Source organism: Schistocerca gregaria, chromosome 6, assembly GCF_023897955.1.
Source record: "Schistocerca gregaria isolate iqSchGreg1 chromosome 6, iqSchGreg1.2, whole genome shotgun sequence".
Taxonomy (NCBI): Eukaryota; Metazoa; Arthropoda; class Insecta; order Orthoptera; family Acrididae; genus Schistocerca; species Schistocerca gregaria.
In genome coordinates, this window is record NC_064925.1 from 496,675,626 (window position 1) to 496,697,068 (window position 21,443).

Consider the following 21,443-nt stretch of genomic DNA (forward strand, 5'->3'; position numbering starts at 1 on the left):
AGTTTTCCTAGCAGTTCATCCAAATTCTTATTTTATGAAAAGGATAGATTGATACTTACCATAAAGATGACACAGTGAATTGCAGACAGGCCAACGAAAAGACTGTTACATTTAACATTTTGGCCAATGCCTTCTTCAGAAAACAAAACATTCACACAAGCAAGCAAATCTCACACAATACATGACCACTTTCTCTGGCCAGAATGCAAATGAAATGGGAGCAACAATCCGTAGTGCGGTGGGGAAGGGCTGGCAGTACCTGACAAGTGGAAAGAGGAATCCGCACTGCCTGGCAGAGTGTGCAAGGACTAGAAGTGATAGGCCAGGGCTGCCAGCAACATTTCAAGGCTGTGGGAGACGGAGAGTGGAGGTGTGTGTGTGTGTGGTGGGGGGGGGGGGGGGGGGGGGGAGGGAGCTTGGGGAGCAGAAAGGAGAGGAGCAGAGCGGAGGTGGGGAAAAGACTCACTGAAGGTGATGGGAGGCAAACTGTGAGGAAGTGACAGGACAGATGGGGCAGGAACAGTTTTATGGAGGGTATGGGGATAGTAGATTACTGTACACTGAAGCTGGGATGATTTCAGGAACAGTGAATATCCTGTAAGGGTAACTCCCATCTGCATAGTTAAGAAAAACTGATAGTGGAGGGAAGGGTCCATATGACCCTGGTTAAGAAGCAGCCATTGAAATCAAACACATTATGTTCAGCTGCATGTCTAAACCAATCAATCCCGCCATGTTCCGTAGATCATTTTCATGATTATTTTATCGATATGATGTGGAAGAAGTCAGATTACAAGATATATATTAAAAACAAAGATTCCAAGACGTACCAAGCGGGAAAGCGCCGGTAGACAGGCACAATAAAATAACACACAAACACACACACAAAATTTCGAGCTTTCACAATCGGCGGTTGCTTCGTCAGGAAAGAGGGAAGGAGAAGGAAAGATGAAAGGATGTGGGTTTTAAGGGAGAGGGTAAGGAGTCATTCCAATCCCAGGAGCGGAATGACTCCTTACCCTCTCCCTTAAAACCCACATCCTTTCATCTTTCCTTCTCCTTCCCTCTTTCCTGACGAAGCAACCGCAGGTTGTGAAAGCTCGAAATTTTGTGTGTGTGTTTGTGTGTTATTTTATTGTGCCTGTCTACCGGCACTTCCCCGCTTGGTAAGTCTTGGAATCTTTGTTTTTAATATATTTTTCCCATGTGGAAGTTTCTTTATATATATATATATATATATAGTGTTGTATGTATGAACATCACTGTATTTCGCGAATTGAGATGGATTATTTATAATGAATTTCATTAGCGAATATATGTACTCTGATGGTGCAGTTAAAATACCTAACTCCTGCCCACATGAAGCTCTTGGGTGAACATCACTTATTATTCTCACCGCTCCCTTTTGAGCAATCAATATTTTATGTCTAAGTGGTGAGTTACCCCAGAAAACTACTACATAAGACATTATTGAGCAGAAATATGCGAAGTAGGTTAGGAGGCTGATCTGTTTATTACCAAGACTGGCGATTATATGAAGACTGAAAGAACTGAACTTAATTGTTTGAGAAGCTCAGTAATATGCTTCTTCCAGTTCAAGTTGTCATCAATGTGAACACCCAAAAATTTGGAGAAAACTACCCTGTTAACTCAGCCCTGTTCATATGCTATATCAATTGTCGGTATAACTCTTATTCTGTGTACAGAACTGAATATAGTAAGTTTTTTTTTTCAAAATTAAGGGAGAGTCCATTTTTTGTGAACCACTTAATAATTCATTGAAAGACACCCTGAACAATATCTTCAGCTGCTTTTTCTGGAAAGGGATATATTATAATACTCGTGTCATCTGCAAAAAGTACTCGTTCTGCTTGCTGAGTGTTAAGTGAGAGGTCATTCACATGAATAAGGAACAGCGGAGGACCCAAAATTGAACCCTGTGGGACTCCCTTTATGGTAACTCCCCATTCACTAGAATTTACCACCCTCCTAACATTATTTGTGTTATTCAGCACAACTTTTTGCTTTCTCTTCGCTAAGTATGATTCAAATCAGCTGTGTGTATAGCCTTCAATTTCATAAAACCCGAGTTTTTCTAAGAGTGGGACATGATCCACACAGTCAAATGCCTTGGAACGGTCACAAAACATACCAACTGGTGATAATTTGTTATTTAGGGCTTGTACTACTTGATGGGTAATACGTCATTCAGCCTGCCGTAGGGCACCACTATCAACAAACTATCCTACTTTGTCATCAGCTGCTAGTAGCAACCAGACCCCGCCGAAGTGACTTTTTCCATTTACCACATCCCCCAAAACTCCCTTCCAACACTCCACTAAATCCAGAGCTGAAACAATCATACATCACTGTTTATAACCTTTGCACTAAAAATTCTCAGCTCCCCAGAAGTTTCAGCTATGTACAAAGGGCTCACCTTCAGCACTACACCAAATTTACCCACGTTAGACATGTCAAAGACCTGTTCTTCTTCTCCCCAACTCTGCAATAGAAACACTTATTTGCCACAAATCTCTCCACCCAAAGCCAGTCTAATCTCAACAGTTAACCTGCCTCTCTGGTTCATACCACTGTCCCACTGTGATCCTCCAACCAACCCACCTAACCACCCCCTGGTCATCTTCCAGAATCCCTCACCTCCAACTTGACCTCACCATCCTTCTGCAGGTCATCCCTTCCTAAGAACATTAACCTTTCAGCAGAAGATAGGATAGCCATACACAGCCTATAACATATCCTCACCTACCCTCCCTACCTGTTGACAAATTTCCCCCACTGTTGGCATCCAGCAATTATCTGACTATGCCACCAATAAATTCTGCCACAGTGATCCCATCCAAAACATGCAACATAACTTCCACACCCTGCTTAAAGCCTTAGGCCTTCCTAGAGCCTCTCCTGTGAATTCATTTCCCTCCTCACCACTATGACACCCCAGACACACAACTTCCACGTTGCTCCCCAAAATTTACCAACCCAACAATCCTGTACACACCACTGTAGCTGGTTATTGTGCTCCCACTGTAAGAATTTCAGCCCTCATTGGCCAACACCTCCAAGCTATGGCCCAAAATCTAGCCTCCTACATCTTATGTACCAACCACTTCTTTTATAAACTCTCCACCATCCACACCCCTCTACCTCCTGGACCCCTACTCGTCACTGTTGGCACCACATCCATGTACACCAACATCTGTCATATCCATATAGTCTTGCCACTATTTAACACTAATTCTCCCAACATGCTTCATACTTCAAACCCACTACCTCATTAGTCAAACTCCTTAGTAACTACACCCTAGCGCACACCTACTTTTCCTTTGAAGGGAAGGTATATAAACAAATCTGTAGCACAGCCATGTGCACCCACATGGCATCCTCCCGTGGCAACCTGTTTATAGGTCATCTACAGGAAACCTTCCTAGCCTCCCAAACCCATGGTATGATTCAGGGTGATATCTTAATGATCTGGACTCAGGGTCAGAACACCTTATGCTTATTTCTTCACAACCTCAATCCTTCCTATCCCATCCATTTCACTTAGTTCTCCTTAACCCCGTGTCCCACCTTCCCAGATGTTGAACTTCTCCTTTCTGATGGCTCCACTCCATCCAAACCTCCGTCCACATTAAAACCACCAACAGTATCTGAATTTCAACAACTGCAGTGACTGTGGCAGTGCTATGTTGTCCACAGAAGGCACCTCAGACTGTGTGTGTGTGTGTGTGTGTGTGTGTGTGTGTGTGTGTGTGTGTGAGAGAGAGAGAGAGAGAGAGAGAGAGAGAGAGAGAGATCACCATCAGAGCCTGCTATTGGCCCCAGTATGTTTAAGGCTGGTCAAGCTATTGTACAATTGCTTTGTGTACAAATTGATGGATGTAAGGTCCGACAGTTATGCAAAACATTTTTTCCAAGTTCTCAAACATATTTTAGCACATCTGTGCCATTATCAGTGGGTTTCTGTTTTATTTAATCTCCAACATGAACATTTTTACTAAATGATTACAAAATTATGTGGATATTTAGTTCAAACAACAATTAGTTTCTTTTTGTTAATACCTTTAGACTCAGTTTACATGGTTTTTCAGGACCACTTGTGTATTATTTATTACAGATAGCTTATCATCTGCAACCAAACGATGTTGATGAGAAATTTTGTTGGGAGTTAACCTATAATTTTATGCTCGAAATGTAATTTAGTTTGTCGCGATATTTCGTGCTTATATTCATTTTTACTTATGTTTTTGTGTACGTAATTGGTTCCTGCTGAATGTTACTTAAATATTGTTTTCAAGTCGTTAATGCATCTGTGGAATAAAGTTGTTTACAGTCTACTGGTTGTGTTGTACTTATACCTAATTACAACACAACTAGCGATGGGTGTGGTCCTGTTCTCTGTGCAAATTTGTACTCTAGTTGGTCGTCCATTTATTCTATCAGTGATACAGAGGACATTTTATGTTGGTTGTTGAACAGCAAGAATCATTCACTCAGCGCTGCACCTTGAATCACAAGCACTGGATGATCAAATTCAAATACTTCAATCACTAGCTTTGTCTAGTCAGTCAGTCTGTGCCGCCTGCTGTTTTGCCCTCCAAGGTCCGCTTGGTTTATCTGCCTCCAATTACTACATACAGTGAGCCTGTTGAAGAATGGGACGCATACGAGAAATGTCTGCGACAACACTTTCAAGCTTTAGGGATTATTGATGCTATTTTATGTCCTGCGTTATTCCTTTCGAGAATATTGCCAAGGATGTATCAAGTCCTATGTCAACTTGCCCATTTGCAAGACCTGTCTTCTTTAACATCCAACCAAATGTGTGAACTACTTTCAAAGTACTACTGTAAGCACAACCATGTTATTGCAACCTGGGTTGAATTTCACCACTGCAGGAAGCAACCACATCAAACCTGTCAAGCATGGGCAGCTAAACTCCACAGATTACGTCATCGTCATTTTGTGTCCGATGAGCATAAAGAGCCATATGCTTATCAGATGGTGAGAGATGCTATCATTCATTAATTCTGGATCATGAGGTGTGAAAGTGTGCCCTCCAGTGCGAAAATCAAGCCCTCTCCAGGGTTTTAGCTACCGCACAGTTGTTCAAGGTGTCACAAGCTGTTGGTAATCAGACTGAGTCACAGTGGGAGGTATTGGCAATCCAACCTTCTCCTCCACACCAAGCTTCTGATAAGTTTCAGGGTCAAGCTTCAGGTAGTTCTCATGGGGAAGGCACAGTGGTGGCAGTCTGCACACGATCACAGTGTCAAGGCAACCGAACTTGCTCTCAGCAGCAGCCCCACCAACAAAGTAAACAAGTCAGTCAACAGCAACATACATGCTTCACACTCTCGGTCTGCCCTTCTTGTTTCATTAACCACAAGCACCTAGACTGCCCAAAATGTTGGACTACCTGTCAATTGTAACAGAAAAGGTCACATTGCTTTGCGTGTAATGCAAAAATCCAAAGGTCCTTTTGTTGATATGGATGTAAACATTGTTATCGGCTATTTCTGTAGCACCAAATACAGCTTTTCATTGATGTTATGTTTTTTCATAAAGTTCTGCACATGCTGTGGTAACCTAGTTAAACTCACATACTTATATGGACTTGGGCTCCCATTTGCTTCTCCGTCTGTCACAAAAGTTAGCAAATTGGCCAATTCTCTGCCCCGGTGACCTATAAATGAGTAGTCTGGTTACTTATATTTCTTGTTGTAGATAATGCACATATGGAGAATCTTTTTGGATTAGATGTTTTTAAGTTGTTTGGTTTTATTGTTTCAGATGACAACAATTTAATGTCTGAGCATGTGCACACAGATGCATTACATTCCGAGTTTTCCTCTTTGTTCTCTCTGGGATTGGGGTGTGCCAACAATTTCCATGTGCAAATTACCGTAAAACCTTCTGCTCGTTCTCATTTTTTCTGGGCCTGTCTGGTTACAGTGGCACTCAGGGAACAAGTCAAAGATGAATTACACTGGCTCACAGAATCTGTTGTTGCTCAGCTTACTGCATCAAGTGAATGCTCTACCCCTTAATTTTAGTAAAGAAACTGTTGGACCAGTCATGCCTCTGTGGCGATTTTAAAGTTTCTGCGAATGCACATACCCAATAGCGCACCTGGACAAATTGTCTGCAAAGTTACCAGGTGGTCAATATTTCTGAAAAATTTAATTGTCAGAAGCCTACTTACAATTCTTTTTATATACAGAGTCACAACGTATGTTAGTTGTCAATAATCCTTTTAGGCTGTACCAATACTTGCGGTTGCCTTCTGTAGTCGCCAATGCTCCCACTATTTTTCAACATTTTTTGGAATAAGTTCCAGTGTCTGTGATGGGTTGTGCAAACTATCTGGAAGAAATTGTGGTTTACCATGCCTCCACTGAGGAACATTTGCAAACTCTTTTTGCATCCTCCAGTTAGAAGTGTACTTTAGAAAAATGTCATTTTTTTTTAACCTTCTATCATTTATCTTGGGTCTGAAGTTACTTGTGAGGGTCTCAAACATTGCATCAACATATTTCTGCTACTGAGTCGCTTCTACGTCTACGATGTTAGGCGGTGGCATTTTGCGTTTCCTACGACATTCATCACACCCTCACCCCACCTAGTGCAAATATTAAAATCTCAGCTGAAAAGTACGTTGCCAATTCTTCGTCTGACGTTGCCTTAGATCAGTTTCTCTCCTTGTACTCTTGCATGCAGTTCGGCAAGAACAACCCAGTGGAGCTACTCCACGGGCACCAGCCAAGGACACTCCTACACTTGATGTGTCCAACACCTGGAAATCAACTCGTGCAGCTGCCATGCCTCTTCTGGCCGGGAGTGACTGTTTCGGTGCACGGTTTCAGACATGCCCTGAATGGATTCCAGCTGTCATTGCCAGATGGGGGCAGTGACTCTGTGACATCTGCATAGAGGATTGCCTCTACTTGAGGGACCATAATCAGTTTTGCCTTCGTGTAGACGGCTGGATGCCCCCTGATGTCAAACCAATGCCTCCAAGCCCCTTCACATCGGACATCGCATCACCTGCTGCTGCTGGTCCTCCACTCCCACATGGGCGAGGGCATTCATCCTCAGTGGTCGAACCAACAGTTCCTCTAACGTTTCCAATACTATCATCAGCAATTCTGTCACCCCATGCCCAAGCAACTGCTGGTAAAAATATGATCAGCATCACAAGCACCGTCACCAGAGCCAATGCCCGAGGTCGACATGGAACAGTCCCGGTGTCGCGAGTGTTGCCGTACGGTGTGACCCACAACATGTCACCTTAGGCAGAACACAGAGGACAAGGAGGACAGCATGGACGTCTTAAGAATTCATGATCTCTCTAAGAGCAGTGGAATGCAGTGACGCATGCAAGTACTTTCAAAAGGCCGTGCCTGTGGCAGTGGTATGTCATCTGCAGAGGGCACCTCAGATGTGTTTAAATATTTTCAGCATTCTGTCTTCATGCCTCTCTGTAGCTCAACACTTCCTCTTTGTGGTGAGTAGTGATCTATGCTTTTCCATATTATTGTTATTCCATCCTGGACTTGCCACCATTTGATTTTACCTAGATCATAGCATATGAATCTATAGTTACAGCTGATTACAACAGATCACACTGAAATAAGAGTTCCAGAACCCATCCTAAAGTTATGTATGATTATTTTTATCAATAATACCACATAACCAGTTTAATGAGTTATTGGATCAAAGTAGTAGACAGTAAAAATAGGTAATTATACATAAATGTAGATGAAGAAATTGATGAAATGTATGATGAGATAAAATAAATTATTCAGGTAGTGAAGGGAGACGAAAATTTAATAGTTATGGGTGACTGGAATTCGACAGTAGGGACAGGAAGTGAAGGAAACATAGTAGGTGAATACGGATTGGGGCTAAGAAATGCAAGAGGAAGCCGGCTGGTAGAGTTTTGCACAGAGCACAACTTAATCATCGCTAACAATTGGTTCAAGAATCATGAGAGAAGGTTGTATACATGGAAGAACCCTGGAGATACTAGAAAGTTTCAGATAGATTACATAACGGTGAGACAGAGAGTTAGGAACCAGGTTTTAAATTGTAAGACATTTCCAGGGGCAGATATGGACTCTGACCACAATCTATTGGTTATGAACTGTAGATTAAAACTGAAGAAACTACAAAAAGGTGCTAATTTAAGGAGATGGGACCTGGATAAACTGACTAAACCAGCGATTGTACAGAGTTTCAGGGTGAACATAAGGGAACAATTGACAGGAATGGGGGAAGGAATACAGTAGAAGAAGAATGGGTAGCTTTGAGAGATGAAGTAGTGAAGGCAGCAGAGGATCTAGTAGGTAAAGAGACGAGGGCTAGTAGAAATCCTTGAGTAACAGAAGAAATACTGAATTTAATTGATGAAAGGAGAAAATATAAAAATGCACTAAATGAGGCAGGCAAAAAGGAAGACACACATCTCAAAAATGAGATCAACAGGAAGTCAAAATGGCTAAGCAGGTATGGCTTGAGGACAAATGTAAGGATGTAGAGGGTTATCACACTAGGGGTAAGATAGATACTGCCTACTGGAAAATTAAAGAGACCTTTGGAGAAAAGAGAACCACTTGTATGAACATCAAGAGTTCAGATGGAAACCCAGTTCTAAGCAAAGAAGGGAAACCAGAAAGGTGGAAGGAGTATATAGAGGGTCTATACAAGGGCGATGTACTTGAGGACAATATTATGGAAATGGAAGAGGATGTAGATGAAGATGAAATGGGAGATATGATACTGCGTGAAGAGTTTGACAGAGCACTGAAAGACCTGAGTCGAAACAAGGCCCTGGGACTAGACAATATTCCATTATAAATACTGACAGCCTTGGGAGAGCCAGTCCTGACAAAACTCTACCATCCGGTAAGTAAGATGTACGAGACAGGCGAAATACCCTCAGACTTCTAGAAGAATATAATAATTCCAATCCCAAGGAAAGCAGGTAGTGACAGATGTGAAAATTACCGAACAATCAGTTTAATGAGTCACGGATGCAAATTACTGATGTGAATTCTTTTCAAACAAATGGAAAAAGTGGTAGAGGTCGACCTCGGGGAAGATCAGTTTGGATTCCGTAGAAATATTGGAACACGTGAGGCAATACTGACCCTACAACTTATCTTAAAGGCTAGGTTAAGGAAGGGCAAACCTATGTTTCTAGCATTTATAGACTTAGAGAAAGCTTTTGACAATGTTGACTGGAATACTCTTTTAAATTCTGAGGTGGCAGGGATAAAATACAGGGAGCGAAAGGCTATTTACAATTTGTACAGAAAGCAGATGGCAGATATAAGAGTCGAGGGACATGAAAGGGAAGCAGAGGTTGGGAAGGGAGTGAGACAGGGTTGTAGCCTATCCCCGATGTTATTCAATCTGTATATTGAGCAAGCAGTAAAGGAAACGAAAGAAAAATTCGGAGTAGGTATTGAAGTCCATGGAGAAGAAATAAAAAGTTTGAGGTTCGCCGATGACATCGTAATTCTGTCGGAGACAGCAAAGGACTTAGAAGAGCAGATGAACAGAATGGATAGTGTCTTGAAAGGAGGATATAAGATGAACATAACAAAAGCAAATCGAGGATAATGCAATGTAGTCGAATTAAGTCGGGTGATGCACGAGGATTTAGATTAGGAAGTAACTCAGTAACTCTCCCTCTCTTGCCTGTTCTGCTGCCCCCCCCCCCCCCCCCACACTCACTAACTCCCACTCCCTCCCTCTCTCCCTCTCCCTCCCCCCCCCCCCCCCCCCTCTCTCTCTCTCTCTCTCTCTCTCTCTCTCTCTCTCTCTCTCTCTCTCTCTCTCTCTCTCTCTCTCTCTCTCTCTCTGTGTGTGTGTGTGTGTGTGTGTGTGTGTGTGTGTGTGTGTGTGTGTGTGTGTGTGTGTGTGTGTGTGTGTGTGTGTGTGTACCTATGCGAGGCAAGCAAAATGTATCCAGAATGAGTACATTATAACCAGAACACACAAATATATCGAGTTGTGGTTTTTGCTAAGTCACAGTGGACGGACAATTTGAGTAATTACTTGACACAAGCAAGTAATTTTTTACTCTTTTAGCTACCAAATTATGACACTGAAAGTAATCAATGTTTGACAATATAATGTAGTTGAATAGATTAAAAAGTCTACTAACCAAGAACCGGCAGGAGAAAACACATAAAAAAAAAGGTTTCACTTATGCAAGCTTTTGGAGGCGGTGGCTCCTCCTCCTGGCACAATGGATATTATAATATAATTGGACAGATAAAAAATTACTCACCAAGTGGCAGCAGAAGAACACACATAATAAAAATTTTTACTTTTGGAAGCCCTTCTGCCCTAACATGGGAACATCTCCATTGCACCCCCCTCAGATTTAGTTATAAGTTGGCACAGTGGATAGGCCTTGAAAAACTGAACACAGATCAATCGAGAAAACAGGAAGTAGTTGTTTGGAACTATGAAAAAATAAACAAAATATACAAACTGAGTAGTCCATGCGCAAGATAGGCAATATTAAGGACAGTGTGAGCTCAGGAGAGCCATGGTCCCGTGGTTAGCGTGAGCAGCTGCGGAACGAGAGAGCTTTGGTTCAAATCTTCCCTCGACTGAAAATTTTACTTTCGCAAAGTTATGATCTGTCCGTTCGTTCATTGATGTCTCTGTTCACTGTAATGAGTTTAGCATCTGTGTTTTGCGACTGCACCGCAAAACTGTGCAATTAGTTGACGAAAGGACGTGCCTCTCCAATGGGAACCGAAAACATTTGATCGCAAGGTCATAGGTCAACCGATTCCTCCACAGGATAACATGTCTGATATATTCTATACGTCACTGGTGACAGTATGTGCGTCACATGACAGGAATATGTTGTCGACCCACCTAACTAGTACACTTGGCGAATGGGTAAAAAGATTCTTCTACCTTGTCCGATTTAGGTTTTCTCGTGGATGTGATAATCACTCCCAAAAAAGTGATGAAAACATAAGAGTTTGTCACAAACTGAAAAAATTAAACTTTTCACTCAAGGGGAGACTTGAACCAAGGACCCCTCGTTCCGCAGCTGGTCACACTAACCACGGGACCACGGCATTCCTGAGCTCATCCTGTCCTTGATATAGCCTATCTTGTGCATGGACACCTCAGTTTGTATAATTTGCTTGTTTTTTTCATAGTTCCACAAAACTTCTTCCTATTTTCTCGATCGACCTGTGTTCAGTTTTTCAAGGCCTATCCACTGTGCCAACTTATAACTAAATCTGAGGGGGCTGCGATGTGGAGGTTCCCTTGTAAGAAGGAACCACTGGCTTCAAAAGCTCGCATAAGTAAAACATTTTTTACATGTGTGTTCTCCTGCTGCCGCTTGAGTAATTTTTATATATTTGATAATGTATCAATAATTTATGTTAATGTCTTCCACCTCAGCGTTTCTTCACAGAACTACTCAATTCTTCACTGCTTTCTAGTTTTCCACATCTTTCATTTTCTGGCCTGTCTATTTTTCGCCATCCTCCTCCAACTTTTGTAATATGTAGTGTAGTTAGCTTTGCACTCTTATTAACGTGTGCACAATGTTCTAGATGTAACCTCTGCCTTGCATATTACATTGTCTTCGACCTTTAAGCTCACAGGCTTTCAAATCTCATCTAGTGTAGTCCCCAACAATCAGTCTTTACTTCTCATCCCACCCTGACCCGGTGTTCCAGGTGACTTTTCCAAACTCTACCCCTTTTCCCAAACCTCTCCAGTACATTTCCCTACACCCTTCCCCTCCAAAATCTTTTTGTATATGTGTGTTTTCCTGCCAACACATGGTGAGTAAATTTTTTATCTATCCAATTACACTGAATTACCATAGTGGGATTTTAATTTAAATGCTAGGACTATATATCTTATCCTGTGGAACTGGAAAGAGGAATTTAACATAACATTTAGTAACAAGATAACAGTGCAATATATCACTGTCCGTCATTAGAAGCAGAGGTCCCACAACATTTGTCCTACTGTACCAAAAACATAACTCGGGAATAATTCATTTATTAATATGAAAGTCATATAAGGTGCTCAAAATGTTGATTCTGGGCACTGATATCTATATCCACATCCACACTCTGCGAACCACAGTGAAAATCATTATCAGGGGGCATCCCACTGTACCAGTTATTTGGTCTTTTCCCCATTCCATACATACATACATACATAGAGTACGGGAAAACTGATTGTTTAGATGCCTGTGTGTGTGTGCTGGAATTAATCTAGTCTTATTCTCATGATCCCTTTGGGGGGTGATATTTAGGAGGTCGTAGTATATTCCAAGAGACATCATTTAAAGCCTTCTCTTGAAACTATTAGTAGACATTCTTGAGATAGTTTCTGTCCATCTTCAAGAGTCTGCTAGTTCCGTTCTTTCACATCTCAGTGATACTCTCCTGCGGGTCAAGAACACCTGTGACCGTTCGTGCTGCCCTTCTCTGTATATGTTCGATATCTCCTGCTAGTCCTATCTGGTACGTATCCCACATATTGTAATATTCTAGGATGGGTCACATGAGTGATTTGGAAGCAATCTGCTTTGTAGACTGATTGCATTTCCCTAGTATTCTACCAATAAACTGAAGTCTGCTACTTGCTTTACCCATGAATGAGCCTAAGTGATCATTCCACTTCATGTCCCTACTAAGTGTTGTGCTCCAGATTCCAACTATGACTCATTAATACTATATTCGTCAGATATACCTTTTTTTGTTTTGTCTCTTGAAGTGAAGAATTTTACATTTTTGAACATTTAAAGCTAGCTGTCAATCAATGCACCACTTTGAAATCATATCACAATCAGACTGAATATATGTAGATCTCCATTTGGACTGTATTTCATTTTTACAGTCAATAAAGTGATCATCTACAGATAAGATCGCATGCTGAACTTCATTGGGAATTTTCATAGTGTAGGTCCACGTTATGCAGCATTTTATGTCCTCTGGACTGAACAAGGTTTTCTTATAAACCTTTTTTATTTATTTATTTTCCCTACGTATTAAAGTCGTGAGATGTCAAGTCTCGCGAGCATGCAAGCAACTGTGTGTTTCCTAAATGACCAATCCAACAATTTCTGAATATTATGTTAAGGAAAATGTATCAGTTTCTGTTACACTCTAGAACAGCAGTTACCTGTGCAGATTGGGAGGGACTGGCATCATACAGATTACCTTTTGTCCAGTGGGATGTCCTTTAATGACTGGGGAAACATATCTGTTAAGAACTGCAGATATATGTGATTAGTTAGAGTCCCATCAATAAAACAGGTAGCAATGGCATAATTTTTGAAAAGCCCAAAGCCATGCTAACAGATAAAGATCATCGTTTATCCATTTCTCTGGGGATTTTCAGTTCATCAGTAAGTGCATACAATGAAGACTGATTTGTCCATAGTTTGTAAATGCTTCATCTATAAACAAAATCTTGCACAGAAATGCACCAACACTTTGCAATTTCGAGAGATTCACAGAACTGAAACCAATTTTGAAAATCCTCCTGATGAGCCTGCAAGTGAAATGTGGAAAGAATGAAATATGCGAGACTTTGCTATTTGCACAATGCTCCTTTAGCTGATCCCATTCAAACATACAAGTTGCCCAACAGTGACAGATGGTTTGTGTGTTACCATTGCTAAAATATTAGTTGCATTCCTCCAATCAGTTCTCATTCTTTAAAGTTTTTGTCTTTTATTCTTCACACCTCCAGTGAAGAATAAAGTCCTTGAAACTTTTCTCACTATATTTGCAAAGACGAGTCTTAAGGGCTTGGTACAATCGGAACATATTTTGGGTATCACCTGTAGCATTCCTCAAACAGTACTGGGATATTTAGCATTAACAAAAACCATATTCTCTATGTTCTATAAACTATTAAATTCTAAATAGCTTCACCAACAAGTTGTATGGTCATTACAAAAGCAGAACATAGATTGACTTCACACAAGAACATAGATTGACTGACTTCACACAGGTAAAGACACAGATCGTATTTGCTTTAGATCTGTTTATTATATTTGGCAGCAGGGCACATATTTGATAAGCTTCTTTTCCTGACAACTGGATGGTAGTTTGTGACACTTTTATTGTGTTGTTATTCTATCATGTTCAACACACCGTAAAATTCCTCTTAGAAGGCTCTTTGCAATGCCACAAAAAAGGCATATGCTTCCACTTAAAAAAAGAAACCAAGCCGGTGTCATAGTTTGGCAGCTTTAAATGTTGAAAACAACTTTTAGACATAGAAATGTAGCATAAAATATCTGTTGGTAGAAATAAATTATTTTCTACAAGTATACCCAACTGTCCCTCGGAAAATATTCTGTACATACAAAAATTTCCTAGTAAAAGCACACTCCACAACTATTACAGTATTTTACTGTCTTCCTTGAACTCTATGATACACAGTGTTATGTTATCCCACACTGTAGCTTTTTTTATTATTGTTCATTGCAGTCCTAAAACACAAAATCCCAATAAAATAAATCAGTATAACTTTACACTGGGAAAATGGTGTGCAAAGAATGTTTCAGAGTTATGTCATCTGAGATATGTCTTGTCTTACACGTAATAGCGTCTCTCTTCCAATTTACCAGCAATATATATGGCTACAGGCATATCTTAACTATATTTTGTCCTTTGCAATAATTTATTAAACACAGGATTCGTCATAAAAATTGTCTCTTTATTGCAGGCTTCAGGTTAAAATCTAGGACATATACACTGTGTGGAGAGTACAGGCAAAAATGTGATATCTGCTCAGAAAAGCCTGTCCTTTGCATACATAATCGATAGACAGAGTGCCAGTCAAGGAAAATAAGTTTAGTTTCGAAGAAAATCTTCACTTAAATACCTTTTAAATTAGTAAATTGAAATTACCGAAGAAAAATTTCAACTTACCTATGTAGCTTGTAAATGTAGAGTATAACGGCATTCATATAGAACATTAAAAATATGACTAGAGGCAACATGAAGGTAAGCAGAAGCGGCGCTAAAAGCCATGTCAACCACAACGTAAAGTGGACATCTATGTATTCAACTGGAAAAAAAAGACACGGAAAAGCCAAAGGCGAAAATTACTAATTATTGGCCGTTGTCAACATCTACGGGAATATCGCACAGAATGTGTGCCTATGTGCAAAATCTTATTCTGAGTATAAAACGCTCTGCAACCTACCAATTGCATTTTCAAAATATCTTGTGACATTTGTCAAAACTGTCATTCCTATAAAATTGGTACACTTATAGCTTATGAAAGTAGGAAATCGTATAATGTACTGCACTTGTGGTACGTCACTTTTACTGTGACAAACTTAAAATAATTGACGTACGGACCATGCTTACTGGTCACATTTGTATGTCAACACACGTAGTCACTCTCCTGCGATGGAAAACAACGTGCTAGAAGATATGTCAGTTTCGCAATAGCCTGCATGGTATTACGAGTCGAATATACCGTTAAGTTAAGAAATGTGTGTCGCAAGAGAAGTGCGACGATGAAGCTATGCACCATCTCTTCATTATACCAATTTTGCCTTAACCAATGTGAGGCTACTGTTTGTGAATTTTCGATTTCCTCCGAGAGTCGCCTGTAACGTAATTTATATGGTATCGACTGCTTTGTTCAGTTAAGATGGCGGTGAAAAAAGGTTCACGAAAATCGAGTTCCTCGAAAAACGTAAAAAAGAATGAGTCTCTATGTATTCAGTACAAAAAAAAAGTATCGTTGTTCGACCTGGAAACTGTTACTGCTGCGAAGTTAAAGTAAAAAACGCAAACGAAATCATTACAAGATCAAAATCTAGTGAAAAAACCGCAGCAAATGCAAATTCAGTGACATCGACATGTAAACATTGCGATGATTTTCGTCTCGTTTTAAGTGCAAAAAACAGTGAAATCAGTGAACTTAAAATGACTGTAGCCTAACTGGAGAAAGAGCTGCAACATCTTGGCTGTAAAACTCAACAAACAGAGCATCGTCTGAACCTGGAAGAAATATCGGCTACGAGTGATGTAATCAAAGGAAGAACTACTGTTGAAACCAATACAAAACTTGGAAATAATAAAGTAAGTGCATCAAACAGTTATAATGGCAAACGTGATTCCACAAACAATGTCAATCAGGAACATATGAGTCCAGATAATAATTATAAACAACAACAGCCGTGCACTGTAATTTTTTCGCGCAGGTCGCATCCTAAACAAAGAAATGTGATTAAAAAATCAGTCGGCTGGCCTCAGGTGTGCAAACAGAACAAAAAGTGTTGATTTTTGCCGATAATCATGGACGCCAGATAGCAGAAAAGGTTGCAGATACACAAACTAACGCAAGTGTCCAAGCCTTTGTCAAACCAGGAGCAGACATTGCAGAAGTGACAAAAACAGTAGTAAAATCGTGTTAAAACCTTAACCAAAAAGACTGTGTCGTAATTTTTGCATGTGCGAATGATGTTGCCAGAGATAAAGGTAGTGAACTCATCACTGTTCTTGAAAGTGTGCTACCCAAATTAGGCAACACAAATGTAGCTGTTGTAAATCAACCACACAGATACGACCTTCCGCCTTGATCATGTGTAAATAAATTAATGGAAAGAGTAAACAAAGAGATAGATATTTTATGCAAAAAGTTTCTGTATGTGAACTTAATAAATGTAAGCACGTTAGACAGGTCCATGCACACCAGCCATGGCCTTCATTTAAATCACAGTGGGAAACAATTTTTGATTGAAGAAGTCTCTCGTCTACAAATTGGAATCACAATAGGACTAATATAGAAGCAGTCCAAAGTACTTTGGACAAATGGGTCATAAAGAAAGATGCGATGTCTTATAAAAAGGGTGAAAGACATTTTTAGGGAAGTAGACAGTATCACAAAAAAATGTGATGCAGTATTAAATTGCAGATATAGACTGAAGATTGTACACCAAAATGTACAGTCATTAACAAACAAAGTTAATGAAAGAAATATACTCCTCAATAGTGAATGGAAAGGTGTTTCAGTGTTATGTTTTTGTGTGCATTGGTTACAAAATGAGTATTTTCAGTACTTAAAAATATTACATTTTAACCTTGCAAACTGCTTTTGTAAAATGGAATCAAAACATGGGGGAACCTGTATACATGTAAAAGAAAATGTAGATTATAAGAGTATAACATCTGTTTGCAAACTTGGTTGTGAAAGAGACTTTGAAATCTCAGCTGTAGAATTAATGTCTGAAAATACTATTATTTTATGTATGTATAGATCTCCTGTTAGCAACATAAGTGCTTTTTTCAAAAAAATTGGACCTTGCTTTAGGCAAACTTAAGACAACTGGGAAAACAGTGGTACTATATGGTGATTTTAATATTGAATTTCTGAGCCATAGCCCTCACAGGGAAACGTTTTTAAATATTATAAAAGCCTACAATCTTTGTCTTACTGTTAGCTCTCCAACACATGTAACTAAAACTAGTGTCACTCTCCTTGATCAGGTATGTGTAAACACAGACAAGTGTACATAAGAAAACTTTGATACCGGCTATAGTGACCACCTTTCGCAATTACTGATCATACCTGTAAATCACATTTCAACCAGTATAGAAAATGTTATCCATAAAAGGATTTATAGTGGGAAAAATATAGAATGCTTCCAGTACCTAATCAGTGAACAATCTTGGAGAGAAGTACACGACACAGACAATACTAACGAAAAGATGGATCATTTTTTGAACATTTTCAAGCATAATTTTGACATAGCTTTTCCACACAGGAAAGTTCTTTCCAAGAGCACAGATAGATTCAGAAACTGGATTACACCAGGCATCAGAGTATCTTATAAACGGAAGCGGGAACTTTTTCTGCAGTCAAAAACTAACAGCAGTCCAGAATTTATTAATTATTTAAAAAAATCCAAGCTAGTTTTGAAATGCATCATAATGGAGTCAAAAATTAAGGAAAATGACAAATATATTATGAAGTCATCCAATAAAACTAAGTCCATGTGGAAAGCTGTGCAGGATCTTACTGGGAAGAAGACAACTCACAAAAATATTGTGATATCACATGATGGCAAGAATGTCACTGACCCTAGGGAAGTGGCAAATAGTTTCAATTCTTACTATGCAACTGTTGCTGGGAAACTAGTGAAGGAAAAATTTGGAAATCCACCTAATACAATATGGAAAGAACTTTCATCTACTGAAATAAACAATATATCCATGTTCCTCAGTCTAGTAAGCCCAACAGAGCTCCTAAATACCATTAATTCACTGAAGAGTAAGTATTCAATTGGTATTGATGATATTCCAGATTATATTATAAAAATAACAGCAAGACAAATACTTTCACCTTTATTGGACATATGCAATTCGTCCTTATCATGTGGTGTCTTCCCTCAGCAACTGAAAATGGCAAAAGTAATACCCCTATATAAAAAAGGTGATCATCAATGTATGGGTAACTATAGGCCGGTGTCTCTATTGTCAGGGTTTTCGAAAATTATTGAAAATGTGTTCCTTTCAAAACTAATTACATTCTTTGACAAGAATAATATTATTTCTGGATGTCAACATGGCTTCAGACCACAGAGATAAATTGAAACTGCCACTTTCAATCTGGTAAACCATGTCTTAAATGCAGTGGACAACCACAGAAATATATCAGGTTTATTCTTGGACCTAACAAAAGCTTTTGATCTGGTTGATCATTCTATACTCCTGAGGAAGCTCGAGTGGTATGGTGTATGAGGTGTGCCAAATCAGTGGATCAAATCATATTTGGAATATCGCTCACAGGTAACTGAAATTAAGTACATGGAAGGAAATGAACTCCAGGTACACGTTTCAGAACCATGTGGACTAACTCATAGTGTTCCACAGGGCTCCATTTTAGGTCCCTTTCTTTTTTTGGCCTACATTAATGATTTCCCATCACACGTTAGGGATTCTGAACCAGTACTGTTTGCAGATGACACCAGTCTATAGATTGAAGGGAATAATGAAGAAAATCTTACTACATCTGCAAAAGATATTACAAAAGGAGTGTCTGAATGGTTTACCACAAACAGGCTAATAGTTAATCCCCAAAAAACGGTACTCACGAATTTCAGCACTGATCAAAATAAAAATCCGGCACAACCTGTAATATGTATAGATAACCAAAACATTAGCTCTGTCAATGAATCTAAATTTATTGGGATTCATATCCAGGAAAATCTTAAATGGAACACTCATATCACAGCCCTAAATTCAAAACTAGCAAAAATGAGCTATGTGGTAAGAATTCTCTGCAACAGTACTAGTGCAGAAACAGTCAGGGCTGTATACTTTGCTCGTGTACATTCAATACTGAAGTATGGTATCATTTTCTGGGGAAATGTACATCAGGCCATAACAGTTTTCAGGAAACAAAAGGCAATTATAAGAATAATGAAACAAGTGAGCAGCAGAAAATCATGCAAACCTTTCTTTAAAGATCCTTCCCTGCATTTATATACTGGAAGTAGTCACGCATGTCAAAAAAAGCATACTGAGAAAAGAAAACCTTTTTCCTCAAAACAAAAGTGTCCATGATTACAGTACCAGGTCAGACAGTGACAGTGACATACATGTCAAAGGTGTATATCATGCAGGAACAAAACTTTACATGAGATTACCAAGACCTATAAAATCTCTTACTGAACTACAAAGCTTTAAAAAGTCTGTGACATCCTACCTTCTGAAAACTGCTACTATTCAGTCTCACAGTATCTTATGCAAGAAAAAATGTAATTTGTATCTTTAATTGTAGAAATAAGTTATAAATATAGAGTATTTCAAAAATTTGTAATTATTAACTGTATAGATCCAATTTCTCACAAAATTTATAAAATTAATGTTTGACATTTGAAAATCCAATAGCTAAAAAGGTTTTCTGTACAATATCCTGTGTACAATATATGTACTTAAAAAGAGATTTATATGGACAAATAAATAAATAAATACACATATTCTTATCGAATTCTATGTGTCACATCTTGTTTTTGTAAGTCCTTGTGCCTCATTGCAATATATACATATGTGATTAGTGACATATTTTCCCTTTATTTACAGAATACGCCAAAGAAAACCGCAATTTGATAATAAGTGCACTAGTCACGCCTGGACACATACTTCTAAAATGCAAACATGACAGAAACACCAATTTATTTAGATTTGTTGATGATATACATAATTGCTTTTAAACGGTGTTCACATATAGACGGGGATCAGTAATCGTTATGCACTTGAAGCAGTAGTGATTAAGGTTCAATGGGCTCCCAAGACAAAGCAGCAAAATATGCGCGATCTGTAAATTCAGGTAATAAATACGAAGAGCATTATAGAAGCCCCAGAAACCGTGTACCTAGTACGATAATTAAAGATATTATGGGACAGCAAATGTACACAAACAATGTTAGAGAGCGTCTTAAGAGTTTTCCGACCAGCAGATACAAAGGAACCAGTAAACTATTCGCAGGCATTAATCCAATAAAGGCTTCATGAACCGAGGTTGTCGCTGTATGTTCCATTCACAGAAAACTCCTTTTTCCGGTGAAAATAACTTGATTGTAGAATAATTCGTGGTGTGTAGAAATATTACGTTCTGCACATGTGATATAACAAAACTATATGTATTTCCTGGGGTAAATTACTAAAAATATTTCGTTTGAACTATAACTACGAAAGCACGTCTCTAGCCACAAATTTTATAACTAATAGCTCAAATTAACCCGACTCCCATCTGTAAAACTTTTTTAAATCTATTGAATGTCCAGTTACCCCAGCTGCGATATCAAACAACAGTGTCAGATAAGCTTATATTTTTTAATTCTGTCTGCATAAATTTCTCTAAATCCCATCAAAAAATTTTACTTCCTTTTCCATTTTGTTTCCATAATTTTTTTAGAAACATCTTATGTTACACATCATTGATCTAAAGTAACATTTTTAATGTTCTTTTATGCTTTCATTCTTCACATTAAACATATGTGCTGGACCGAGACTCGAACTCGGGACCTTTGCCACTTGTACCTGGGGATAAATTTAAAATGTGAGCTCTGTTGTAGGGTAGTAAGGAAAGGGAAATGATGAGTACAGTATTTTGGAATTGACAGAGAATAAGAAAGAAATATCTGTACAGGCACAGCTACAGAAGGTGAATCGCTTACGTAACATTAAGAGGGAAGGGGTAATGTTGTGATTAGTGGCTTGCAAGAATAGTTGGTTACTTACTTTCATGGTACATGGATCATTTAGCACTGTACATAGTAATGATGTAGCAAAACTCATTTTACATTTACGTGGAAAATTGATTTGTAAGTGTGGCTACATTCTGGATATGTCTCCTACCCATGATCTTTTACACATTAGAAT

At 39.1% G+C, this 21,443-nt stretch overlaps 1 protein-coding gene across 2 annotated transcripts in view; it reads right to left on the reverse strand.

The window, feature by feature from the left end:
* Nucleotides 1–18,670, reverse strand: part of LOC126278968 (transmembrane protein 68) — a 104,406-nt gene extending 85,736 nt beyond the window's left edge. The window contains exons 1-2 of one of the 2 annotated variants that reach the window (XM_049979261.1): nucleotides 15,247–18,670; nucleotides 14,970–15,108 (exon numbers count right to left, since the gene is read on the reverse strand). In XM_049979261.1, coding sequence (XP_049835218.1) covers nucleotides 14,970–15,108; nucleotides 15,247–15,292 — 185 coding nt within the window. In that variant the 5' untranslated portion in view covers nucleotides 15,293–18,670. The remainder of the gene's footprint in view (nucleotides 1–14,969; nucleotides 15,109–15,246) is intronic. The other variant, XM_049979263.1, reaches the window with a different exon arrangement.
* Nucleotides 18,671–21,443: the final 2,773 nt, after the last annotated feature.